At 36.1% G+C, this 13537-nt stretch overlaps 1 protein-coding gene across 19 annotated transcripts in view; it reads left to right on the plus strand.

Annotated features, from left to right (window-relative positions):
- Window positions 1–13537, plus strand: part of EYA4 (EYA transcriptional coactivator and phosphatase 4) — a 153012-nt gene that overhangs the window by 93047 nt on the left and 46428 nt on the right. For 9 of the 19 annotated variants that reach the window (XM_054063459.1, XM_054063450.1, XM_054063460.1 and 6 more), the window contains 3 exons: window positions 6198–6322; window positions 7522–7605; window positions 12639–12731. In XM_054063459.1, the coding sequence (XP_053919434.1) occupies window positions 6198–6322; window positions 7522–7605; window positions 12639–12731 (302 nt within the window). Of the gene's footprint in view, window positions 1–4836; window positions 4941–6197; window positions 6323–7521; window positions 7606–12638; window positions 12732–13537 lie in introns of those variants that run through there. The other 10 variants (XM_054063463.1, XM_054063458.1, XM_054063461.1 and 7 more) reach the window with 4 other exon arrangements.

Below are 13537 nucleotides of genomic sequence, written 5' to 3' on the forward strand. Positions count from 1 at the left end.
ATTTATTACCAGTGTGGTATTTTTTAACATGGTAGAAAAATTCTATAATGTTTTAATGTTTTGTTTCACTAAGGTTCCCTACCTTTGTTAGTATCTATCTGACCTCGGATTTAGATTGATAGAGGAGAATTTTCTTTTATAGTATCAATCTGGCATTAGTTTTGCTCCTTCTTACTTTTTTTAATATGAAAGTTGACAACCTACATACCAAACAATGAGAAACAGAAAGATCCACCTTCCATCCCCAAATGGTTGCAAAAAGTTTAGCACTTGTTTTCTGGGTTGTTAAAAAAAAAAAGTAATAAAATAAAACTCTAAAGAGCATTTTTTAACTGCTTCTTAGCACTGTATCAGATCACTTTACAAGTTAAGAAATGTGGCCTCAAGGAGAGTAGTAAGAAGGTCATGCTAGTGTCCATCAGTATTATTTGTTCTGGCAACCTCCCAGGACTCAAATGATGGAGGAGTATGCTTTTGCGAGATTGTGACTAGAATAGTAAGATGTCTGCTATTTTAGCCCTCTATTAAGATGGGGAGATATGCAGGAGGGGTGGATAAGCCTAGGAAAACAAGAGAGGCAGTTATGTCAGTGGAGCAGATTTATCTCATCCGTTTTGCTGTTTCTTGGTTACCTTATACAGTGGCAAAAAATGGCATAGGCTGCTGTACGTAGCATAAAAGCACCTAGACAAGAAAACATAATGACCCTGTATTTGAGGGTTAGTGTAATTATTGGAAATCTCACTCATTTGAAGAGTATTTTTAGACAGTGTCTTGTGTTAAACTATTTGTGCAAGTTTTTGGTGGAAAGATGTTGTAAAGTTTTTGGTTGTTTATTTATACACTTCTACACATGTATATGTAGATATTTAGCACCAAAGAATTATAAAAGTTTGCACATATCTGTGTGTTATGTACATGTATTTGAATACATGTATGTATTTCCTGGAAACCTCTCCATTATCCAGAATCCCTCGCTCTCCACCTATTTTCTTACCTATGCACCATAATTTTTGAGGACTGTTAAAGGGTTGGTGTAACTTCTTTTTAATTGTATTATTTACAATTTGTATACATGCAGGTAAACGTGAATAATCCTTGTGCTTACTGTGATTCTAATGTGTAAAATATAGTTTTCTGAAAAAATAAAACTAGGAAAAATCTCTATAAACAGGATATATCGATTGTTATTGATTGTTTTAAATTTAGGTGCAGATTTTATGTAGATTTCATTGGACTAATTCTATTCTGTATGTGCATCCATCCTTATTTTTTTCTTGGTGCGAAACCCTTGTGCAACCGAGCTCAGACTGCATATGGACGCGAGAAGGGCTCACTAGTCATGTTCAGAACATGGCTGAAAGATCAGTCTAAAAAATGTTCTGTGGGAAATGGAAATAAAACCACCCCACTTGTCTTCAAAATTGTGGTCCGAGAGCTGAGCTGGCAGCAGTAGGAAACAGATGTAGCCAAGTCTGAACAGCTCTGTTGTTACCCACTTTTCATGTTGCTCTAGAAGGTAGTTTTAAATAAAAGGGGAATTCCCTGTTTGTTTAATTTCAGAAACTGCAAGGTAACTGACATCTTAATTGGACAAGGCTCCAGGTTTGTTTAGGAAGATCTGGATATGTAAGAACTGGGGTTACAAGGAGGGGTCTAAGAAAACCAGGGGGGAAAGTAACCAAAAAAACCCCAGATAATGTGGATTTTTGCCACGATGAAGTTTAGTGAAGATTCTGATAAAGCAAATTATGTAGAGAATTTCCTATAAGAGAATTTCAAAAAGGAAGGTACTTTAAAAAAGTTATTCTAATTAATTTATAAATTAAATTAAATTATTTAATTTCAAATGGACTTTAGCTAGTCCTTTCAATTCTCTTTTGGATTTACTTCAAATTCTGCACAGTGAGGTATTAGTATTTGTAAAATGTTCTGCTTACACTAGGATTTGAAGTACTTTATTTTCACATTAGGGTATTTATTCTTTTATAAATCTTTGATAAATTATTTTCTTCTCTCAAACTTGTCAGTTAAAAAGTTTGAAATACAGTACAAGTCTATAGCAAAAAGTTATGTAGCAAAAAGTTTACATTTTAAAATATGATCTTTTTAAAGAAGATTATCTAAATATGATCTGTTTGTAGAATTAATGAATAAAGAGTGGAGTTCTGAGTTGTGGAAGGACCCAGCTCCTAATCCACATTTATAATAGTTTAATTGGAAAGGCAAATGGAGAACAGAGTTATAACAACCCAGATTTTCTGGAAATGCATTTTAATTCTGCTGAAGAAAAGCAGTGCAAAAATGGGTATGTGATTGTAATGAGAATTAAAAAAAAAAAATAGGAAATTTAAAAACAACCCTAGAAGCAAGGCTTGAACTTTTTACCTTTAAAATAATGTGAACAAATGCTATACAGAAATACAGTGATGCAGTTGTCAAATTGGGCAATCTTAATTAGCCATACTTAAACCTTACTATACAGACTTGGGTTATGATGCTGGACTGTACACTTAAGTGGTTTGTCGTGCATCACAAGTTGTGTTTGCCTGCCCGTGTAAAGATGGGGGGAAAATTTCTCTCTTTGGATGCTGCTGCTTAGCCTGCTTCTCAAGATGTCACTTGCCAGGGATCAAATTGTGGAATGCCCAGGATTCACACACAGCCATGTTTTATATATAAATCTGCTTCAGTTTGTTGTGGTTGTCCACGTCCAGGTTGGAGTTGGAGTCCACAAGGATCTGGGAGGCTGTTCTGGGATGTTTTGGAGAATTTTCCAGTAAGCCTCTAAAATGATCCAGTAAGCACGTGCAAATACCAATTTTCAGAGACTTAAAGCGTAGCCAAAGCATATTAAAAGACAAATCCATCTTGCCAGATTTCAGGTTTTTGCTCAGGAGCTTGGAATAATGCTAAAGTTCTTCAAACAAACAGTCAAGAGAAAATTAAAACATCTTCTTATTAAATAATCAGTTCCCTCTCCAAATTTATCTTTTGATAGAATTTAGTATTTTACATAATTACTCTAAAAAGTGGTCTGAGGCAATGCAAGAGGGGGAAAACTAAAGATCAAACAATTAGATGCCTAGCAGAGAAACAAAAAAATGAAAAATAAAGTTGTACAATATTATTTTTTTAAGCAGCTTTAACAATAGGCTTTCTTCTGTCTGTATTGAAACACACTACATTTAATAGAAAACGTGGGGTTTTTTATAAATAACTACAGAAATTTAGAAGTGTTAATTGGTCCTTCAGAGGTCGCTCTTTTTTACATTTTTTAGTGCAGGAAAACATACCGTACCAGAACCTGCTTCTGATTAAGTCAGTGAAAGCAGGACTCCAATAAACATTTAGTTTGACAAAATGAATTCAAGATGTTGGAATTATTTTATCCATTTTATTTAGCATTTTTCCCGAATCCTCCATTCACTGAAGTTGTTTGATTTTACTAGGTCTGTTACATCTTCCTGAACATTTTTTAGGCTAAAGGTAAACTAAATGCATCCAGAACGGTGAGTGAAATGACATCTGTTACACAGAAGGTAAAATGTGCACTTGAATAAATACATCACGTAGGGATATATTAAAATAATCCCTTTACTTGTTCATACAGGGTAGAGCACCCAGGATAAGTATAATGTATACGCATGGTTTTGTGAAACTTTTTATTGGTTTGGATATTTTTATCCTTAATAGACTACCAATAAGTGCAAGATATCTCTTACTCACCAAGAGAAAATGTCTTTTTGTAAATCTACTACTTTGAAAAACATTAATTAATTATCTTGCCATGTCTCTGGGCTGGGATGCCCTTTGTTGTAGAAAACAAATATAAGGCTAATAAAATGCATTTCTACACAAAAGGTACCATGCTGGTATGGAACTAAAATTATTGCTTTTACAATGTCTGATTTTTATATTCTTTGCCAAGCAAATGAAAATCAGCGGATTCATTTTTCTGATTAAGAAAATCTGATTCAATTAAGAAAGTCTAATTCTTCTGAGTATAAAAAGTGCTTGAGATGGATACTTCTTAAATAGACTAACTAGGTAGAAAAATGATTTTGCTTATGAAATATTGTTGAAGCATTTACATCTGTGGCCGTGATATAGGCCTATCTGAAAAGAAAAATGACTGTAATATTTATGGTAAACAATTAAAAGAGCATATGTGAACTTCCTAAGCTAGAACTGCCCATTAGGTATCTCTGGGCTCAACAGAGAAATACTTGGACAGGAAATCATGACACCTAAACCGCTAAGTGAACATGTGGGGAGTATTGCACTGTATATGCAACGAAACACACATTGTTTATTTTGTGTAACATTCTCCTGCTCCCTTAAATACATGCAAGATGGAAACTTAAGAGACTTTTTTTAACCTTTAGCTGCTATCCTTGTACAGAAACTACTAAACAAAAACTGACAGACTAGTAAACCATTTGAGCTCATTTTATTTTGTCTAATGCTGATCACATTTCCAGTAGACAGTAAATATAATGCACTGCTGACAGATGTGTAGAATTGTATATACAATTAGATGAAGGAATACAGGTCAAAGGAGTTCACATCTTAGTTTATGCCTTCGCATTTCCTTGAATATGGCCATAAAATTCTTACCCGCTGATGCATGGCCTTCCACAATATCAGCTTTACCCTGCTCATCCAGGCTGCTGCTGAGGAGTCTGCCTTGCCAGTGGAGTATCAGTACATCTCAGGATGTTCTGATGGATTAAAGGTGACTCTGATACATCTGCCTTTGGGTAAAGCCTTGGTGCATTTCCACGTTTGAGATGTATTTCCTATATTTCCCAGGACGTATTCAAGACATGAAAGCTCTGAATCTGTGTCTTGGGTTAAATGAATGCAATGAGAGGCAAGCTAAAGCATCTAGGAGATCAATGGAAGTCGGAGCACAAAGTGGGAAACATTTTCCTTCTGTAGGTTTTTTTCCTTTTATTTATCTTGGGGAAGAAAAATAGATTCTGAAAGACACTCATATTTGATGGAAAGATGGAGGAGTTTTGTTTGAGGGGTTCTTTTCCTCATAGGAGGATGTGTGGAGCATGGAAGATAGGCAAAGTGAAACTTGCAATAAATGCTTAAGGTGCTGGGTGTTGCCTTAACAATTTGCCACTATTTTTCCTGGTCATAATACAAATGTTCGGCATTGGTTGTTCTTACTGAACTATTCCAACTGTTCGTCTCTTTTCCTAGCCATTTCAGTCTCCTACAATGTAATTGGGCTTTTAGAGGTCTGTAAGACAATCTTTCTGTTGGCCTTTGCAGTATACATATGGTAAATGGTTCTCCTGTTGCAGATGGGCTGGAAACTTTGCTTATACATAGCAAAAATGTTTCTTTCGGGAAAAAAAAATCTGTGTAATTAATTTATAAATGAAGCAAAGAATAGGTGAGCACACATTGCAAATTGGATTGCAATTACTGGTGTAAAGAGAAATGCTCCTTGTCTGCTTTGTCTCCTTAGTCTGCTTTGTTTACTTTGAGAAAGGCAGATTTGTTGTCATTGAATGAAAGCCATCCAAAGTCCCCCAGTAGAACTGTGATGCTTTGTGGTCTAAATCCATTGAAATTTTAGAAGTTGCTATAAACTACTCAGAAGAAGAAAAAAAAAAAAAGATCGTATACACTAGTAAGAATATATGCATTTGTAAGAGTAAAAAATCTTGCAAATGTACATGAAAGTTCTGTTCATTCAGCTGTATGGTCTTTTCTTATGATTTAGTGTGGATGCAGTGACTGCTGGTGGTTGGAATACAGATAATGGTAGGGAGAAGTTCCTATTCTGACTTTTTGTGTTATGACTGACTTTTCACTTAATTTCTCCGTTTTCTTCTAATAAATACCTATATACGTGCATTTATCTATTTATCCCTCCACCTGTCCATCCATATAGATGCATTCCCTCATGCACAAGGTCCTTGAGCAGTTTCGTATACCTGTGTCATTTACTTCATAATACCTAAAGGAAAAGTGAAAAATACCAGCGTTGATGCTGTTCCCTTCAAATTGTTAGCTATTTTCCTAGGTTTGGTAAAAAGCAAAAAAGACCTTAAAGGAATCTGTATTGATTTGTTAATCTGACTGCGTTTAAAACTTTCCATGTGAATAAAGTTGTTACAGAAAAACAAGATTCTTATGGATAGTGTCACAACTGTTACTTTCTTCTTTAACAGGTCTATGGAAATGCAAGATCTAGCAAGTCCTCATAATCTTGTTGGAAGTACTGATGCGCCAGGTAGTTCCAAACTGGAGAAACCTAATCTCAGTAGCACGTCAGTGACAACAAATGGAACGGGAGGTAAGTATAACACACTGCGGGCACATGGAAAGTTTTGGCTAATTTTTAGTCATGTGCATTTTTTAACATAAGTTGATTGATGAGCATAAGCCCATTTTTAAATCCAGCAAGAATTATGAAAATATGGCAGCTCAATGTAAATCTACTAATTGCAACAACACTTTGATTGTCAGCAGTTGAAGTAAGAGGCATAACTGTGCAAAGGTGAAACAGAGAAAAATTTTGGAATGTTTGGTTTGTTTTATATATATAACACAATTTCTGTATATATATAACACAATTCAATTTGTGTTATATATATAAGATTTGGTTATACCTGTTGGTAACTTGAAATTGATTGTATTTTCTGCATCATACTTCATTGCTGATTACTCTTAGACCCTGAGTTACACCTATTTACCTTAATTTAAAAGCTCTGTCAATAGATGTCAAAATTAGGCTCAGGTAATTTTTTTACATGATGAACATGCTAATTCCATTTCTTGGCAGGTAATGAAAGTTGGTCATAAAGAGATCTTTAGATTTTCCTCAAAATTTACTGGTTATTACTGCCACATCTGTTATGGTAGAGACAGAACTACCATCCATCTGTTCCAATACTTTCAGATAAAAAATATTGCCATAGCTGAATTGGAGCAGCGAGAGGCAGAGTATCACATTCTGAGGTGGAATCCTGTTCCCGTTAGTGTCCGTGAGAGTGAACCATGGATACAAATCAAGCTAGAGTTTCTGCCCTCTTTTTGGAGTTTATACGTTGCCATCTATTTTAACAGCTGGCACCAAGAAATTTTCAGTTTGTTCTTTCTAGCCATAATGTAAAGCATTTTATTCACTTAGCCCTGTTTAAAAAAAAAATCCATCAATGTTAATAAAAATTGTATGTGCCTGTGAGGGTAACGGAGCTCTGCAGAGAGAGTCATAACTGTTAAGGTTCAACCTATTTATATTTTAAATAGAATCCTTATTCTGGCATAAACAGAAGGGAAAACCTCAAGCGTACCATCAAAGAACACTAATAACTAGATGCCTCTATATTATACTTGCATAAATAAACCAGTTAAAATAATACTCATAAAAGTAATACAATGCAGTTAAAAGACTTGGCTCAGAGTGCAAGAACGGTTATTTACCTTGAAGACTATTCACGTACACTGAACAGACATTGGGAGAATGAACCATTATACCATTCCTGTTCTCAGGAGACAACATGACTGTGTTAAATACTGCAGACTGGTTGCTGAGTTGCAGTACTCCCTCTTCTGCAACAAGTATGAGAGACCCTGGTACAGTGCATGTGTGTGGTGTGGTGTCTCTGTGACTGCTGTGTAACATCTCTCCTGGTTTGCTCTGTTCTTTTGTTACCGTGGTTTGCACATTTTCATGGATTCCCTCCCCACTTCTTTTCCACCCCTTCTCAGAGGCCTTTCCCATAGCCAGAAATCTAGTAGGAGGTTGGATACGTAGTTATCTTACCGTACTTTGAAAGTCATTTGATGAGCAAGGAGAATTTAACCACTTAAAGTTAGCTTAACCGTCTGTATACTCTGAAAGACTGGGAATGCTCTGTGGTCATGAAGATTTCTGGGAACTGCTGGTAGTCGGCATTGCTGAAAGTCAGGCCAATGGATTTTCTACAGAATGCCCATTTGTTTTTCTTTTATTTTTAGGTACAACTTTGCATGATTACCTGAGCACAAATCAAGGTTGACATTATTGTTACTACTCCTACTACTGTTTTCGTTATTAATTAAAACCTATTTCTAGTGTGCTAGTACATGGAACTTGCCACTTTACGTATTTTCCAAGCTGTTGTTTTTGTTTATTAGTTCCCTCTCATGTATTATTAATTCTTATGAGTTAGAATGGTTAATCATAACTATATTTGTGACGGTGTTGCTGTACATATGAGTTTAATCATAGGTGTAAACATGCATCACCATGACTCTCCATAAGGCATTACACAGGTGCATAAACTGTGCAGGTTTGAACTAAGGTTAGGAAGAGCTCAAAAAGTTTCCTTTTAAAAAAACCCTCAAAATCAGCTTGCCATTTGTAAGACGCGTATCCAGAGAGAATCTACCCCCCAGAAATTCAGACTTGAGCACAAAAGATCGTTTGCACAAGAAGAACTGATTCCATGTGAGTGCTCCTGCTCAGTTACAAGAATTTAAAAGTAAGGAAAGACTGAGCTAGCTTAATCTATCACCTCAATTAACTGTTCAGCATGTTCTGATAAATGTGAAAGTTAATGATTTAAGTACTAATTATCAGTAGTGAGGAAATATAATGTGGAAGTCCTTACATTAAAACTTTTTTTCCATAGGCAAAATGGGGAATATTTAGATCTGTAGTAGTAGTTGAGTATACTCCTAGGAAAACACTTAAAGCTTACTAAAAGGAAGAGGAAAATTGTTCTTAAGACAAGCCGTGTGGTTTATTGTTTTATGTGAGCTTTTAGTCAGATTTTCTTGCTCTAGCAGCTATTGCTTGTCCTGCTTCATGCATCTCTTGCCTCTAAAACTCTGTGTTTGTTCTCAGTCCTTAACACAGAGAGGTTTTTAAGGAAAAGAAGAAGCGGGCAAAGTAGTAGTCATGTTGGTCTGCTCAGTCCTTTCATCAAGTAAAGAAATTATATTCTAGAAACTATTGCCTATTTGGAGCTGAGTTCATCTTAGAAGAATTAACTTCTCCTCAGAGCAGAGCCAGTTTTGCTCTTAGATCATGTTGCTGAAGGCAGCATCTAGTTGAGTGTTGAGTATCTCCACGGTGGAGGTGCCACAGCCTTTCTGGAAACCTGTCCCAGGGACTGACTGCTCTCACAGTGAAGAATTTTCCTCCTGCTGGGTAGCTGCAGGTAGCAATTAGCTCTCCCCTCAGCCTTTCCTTCCTAGGGCAGAACAAGCCCAGCTTCTTCTGTTTGTCCATGTGCATCCTGTGCCCCATCTCCTGACCATTGTGGTAGCTCTACTCTGTCAGCATGTACAGTCTTCACTGTTAGCAACACTCAAATATATTTCAGCTTGAGATGGCATTTAATTTTATTTTTTCTCTCTCAATATGTAAGAAAAATATTAAAACTAACCCACACTTTAAAAAAATGGAATATTAAATGTATAGTCTTTTAAGAATTACTGTAAGATACTGGTTTAAACTCCAAGTCTTTGCAATAAGTCTAGAACAGTTTCTATAGCAGTATAAGCAGAATGCTTCATGCTTTATTTCACATGTGGGAAACATAGGGAAGATTCTGTGTTTTTAATTGGCTTCAGGTTTTATTTTGATTTCGGCTATAAATGTTTCTGGGTTTTTGATCTGATGTTAGAATTCTTTATTTTTTTTGTTAGTTAGCTTTGTGCTTTTTCCCCTCTTGGTTTAATGACATGCAACATAAAGAAAAAAGTTATAGTCCAAACGTCTAGCTACACTGAGGAAAAACCTTGATGAATTCCTTACTGTCAGGATATCTGGATGTAACAAAGTAGAACTGTTTAAAATCAGGCACATATAAAAATGCTTTTTGCATGTATTTTTGAACAAAACACAGTGCCAATATGATGGTTTTTCCTCAAGTTAAGTAAATAAGAGAATTTCTTTGTTTTAGATCCTTTTCTGTTTGACAGGGAAAGAAAGAGATGGTGACTTCAGCTGGCATGAACTAAAACTGGACACAGTTCTAAAGCAACTATTTCAATTAATTGCTGAAGTTTTTTTTTAAATAAAGCAGTTAGGCACATCCTGGAGTGTCTTCGCGTTTGTAGCTCGATATGGACCATAGTGGAATACATTCTTGAATAGAAACAGATAAAGGTACTAAAAAGTAGAGGTTTTTTTCATGTCCACATTATGCAAAGAAGAGAGACATGCATCTTATGAAGTAAAATATGAACAAAGATCTTTAAAGAGGAAAATAGAAATATTTCCAACTTAGTGTGATTTTCCAGTCTGCAGTTGAAGTCCATTCACACAGCTGTATATTGTAATCAGAAAACACGTTAATTGGTTACTTTTCATGCTTCAGGCAACAATACGTGTTACACATGACAGAGAGGCCTGAGGATCAGTGAAGGCAATTGTTTTGTGACAAATGACCCTTAAGCTTTTTCTTGATGTTTATTGATCTGATGAAAGTAAATCTTTCTCGTCTAAATAGAGAAATGGGAATGCTTGGTTACTCTATGACTTTGTTAATTCTGTGTAATTTGTCACAGCTTTTTAAAAAAAAATCGTCAGATAAGAGCCAGCAAAATGACAAGGAATGCACAGTGGCTTGAAAAAATGTAGCTAAAATTCTTTCCTGTTGATTTCATATTGAATTAATATCCTGCTGCTTGCAGGAAGAATATATGGGTATGGCAGTTCTGTGAAAAAGAAACAATAATGAAAATAATTTCACATTTAAGACACACATTCAAATATTTTGTAATCTCACACATTTAATATACAGGAAAGATACAACTGTGTAACTTCTGTGAGAAAGTACTACTTGGTTTCCTTGGCATTGGGGCATCCCCAACAATTCAGGGCACTCTCACTGTCGCAGAGACAAATACATCCTGGTTTCTCAGCTGTTTCTACTTGATCTAAACAGACATCCCTTTGAATTCAGCATAGGTCACTTGTGCCATCGTAGACATCTGCAGCATCCCATATGACTTACCAAAGTAAGATCCTTTAAGCAGTGTGACTGGAAATTAGTCTGTGATATTGTGAGACTTGTATTCTATGATTCTGTGTAACTCGTGCAGGGCTCATTGCAGGCAGCTGTGTTGGTAGCTATGCAATTCCTCATTGGGCTCAGAGGCACAGGGAGGAATAGCAGAATGTTTCTGTAGGTGGTGTGCTAGACATTTTTCTCATGAGAAAACCAAATCCTTCATTTAGATCATCCACTACTTTTTCCGCTAGAGTCTGTAGGAGGAGTGGTAAATTTGAGGGAAGCTCAGGCTGTAGTTGGACTGAATCACCCTCTGGAAGTACCTCTCTTTCTTGACTGAATATAAAGGGAGATTAGGATGCACTTTTTGTATGCCTAAGTTAGGTGATTTGAGTCTGAGCCATAGTTCATAAATACATTGCCAGCTTAGAATATGAAATTCTTCTACTTCCCTTACTATTACCATTGAAGCCAAATGTGAATGCAGTGATGTTGACAGATGAGAGCTTTCGTCAGCTTAGCTCATGTCCCTCAGAGACATCAGGTAACTAGCTGGCAGAAAATGCCTTTGCTTAGCATATATTAAACTTGCTGAGGGGTGCTCTGCCAGCCTGGTTGTCACAGCAGCGTCTTGTCCACAAATCCCAGCTGTGTCCTTGGAATTTCAGTAACTGGCATACCACCATGGTAATGGTCCATGCAGGTCCTCTCCACCCCCAGACAGCAACCAGTCCTGTGGTATCTATAAGCAAGTTTCTTATATGTATGGGATAAATGCTCTCGCATACCCAACTGACCTTAGCAAAGCAACTGTGATAATGCATTGATGATTTCCACATTTGCCGGTCAAACACCTCATAAAAGCTGCAGTATATTCTGTACCACTGTTTCTTACAACATGGGTAGCTCCCAAACTCCATGGCAAAAGTCAATGCCGGATGGTCTGTTCAGGTAACATATTAAACTATAAAGTCTAGATTGCCTCCTTGGTGATTTCAGTTATAGCTTCAATGGTAAGAGTGTATGATGATCTGTAAGAAATTGAGTTCTGAGTGGACTCAACTGTTCAGTAACCTCTGAGTTAGAAGCTGACTTCTTGTGCCTGTTGTTTGTGTCCTACTCTGGTTCTTTTGCTTTTTTTAATTTTAAACTTCTGTCTTCATTTATGGAAAATTGCTTGCTGGAGACCAAGCTCAAAAAGCCCCCCACAGACTCTGTAAAAGGGGAAGAGGAAAGGCAGAATGCTGGCACTGTGAAAGTAATTTGCTTCTATATGAGCGTGAAACTATACTATTATTATTGTTTCAGTTGTAAGGCAAAACTGTTTTTGTTATGTGCTGCATCCCATGACAGCTAATGTTTCCTTCCTCTCTGCTACTCTCAGGGAATTGTTAGAAGCAATTAGATCTAGGTTCAAATCTCCCCAGAAGATATTCCAGTTGCTTAAACCAGTAGATAGACAAATACACAGATAAAAAGCTTTGTTGATGCATGGTCATTCCAGATGGAGCAAGTGTAGATTGTTTTAATACGGCGGTAGAGTGAAAGCCGAAGCTGTTGCACTGCATGCTTGTACTAGTTGGACTACCGCTAGTGAAACTGGCATGAGGAATCCAGTATAAATTTAGAAGTAAACTCATGTCTACTTATTCTTCTATGTAGTGTCTCTTCTTGCAGTCAAAACAGAACCCATGAACAGCAGTGAAACTACAACCACAACTGGAGATGGATCGCTTGACACTTTTACTGGGTCAGGTAAAGCCATAATAAGATCACGTATTGTTAGATGCACTTAATGTAGCATTTAATAACCTTCACTAATGAACATCTCACTGCATGGAAGCAATCTTTAAAGAACTACAATAAATTAACATTTAAATAAATGATAATATTAAAAAATAATAGCTTTTTCCCTGTTCAAGTGAAAATCTACAATTTTCATGAGCTATGACCTAAAAGAAGTTCTAATGACGTCGGAGATAGATACTATTACTGCATGCAAAAATTCTTATAGTAATGTTATTATGATGCTGCAGATATTTCTCAGTGTTAGTCATGTATGATTTTAGGAAAAAAATGCGGATTTTACTTGTAACAGCCATTCTAACTCGTAAAATTTAAAATCTTGAGCATTATATTTAAGTGCTAATCTTTTTATTACTATGAGTAGTCTGTTAGGTATAATAGTGACCAGATTGCCATAAGCTACTTTCTTGCCGTGAAAATAAAGTATATATTTTACTTTATATATTCAGTTTCAGTTACTTCTTAAAAAATTCAAATATACAGCAATTTTTAAGAAGATTCCTTTAAATTATTAAAAGGTAATGAACTTTGGAAAAGCGCAGATGTTCTGCCTTCTAATCGTTATGCTGAATCCTGCTAATAATATTAACAAGGAGAAGGGAGAGAATACTTTTTGCATCTGAAAATACCAGTTCAGTGATGGCGTGACTGAAATGTCACTGAAGCCAAGAATCGCCACTGCACACTGATACTGCTTTGGTACTTTGATAGACTTAGGTAGTCAAGGCCTATTTAAAATATTTCAGAAATCACAG

This window comes from Cuculus canorus, chromosome 3 (genome assembly GCF_017976375.1).
Source record: "Cuculus canorus isolate bCucCan1 chromosome 3, bCucCan1.pri, whole genome shotgun sequence".
Classification (NCBI taxonomy): Eukaryota; Metazoa; Chordata; class Aves; order Cuculiformes; family Cuculidae; genus Cuculus; species Cuculus canorus.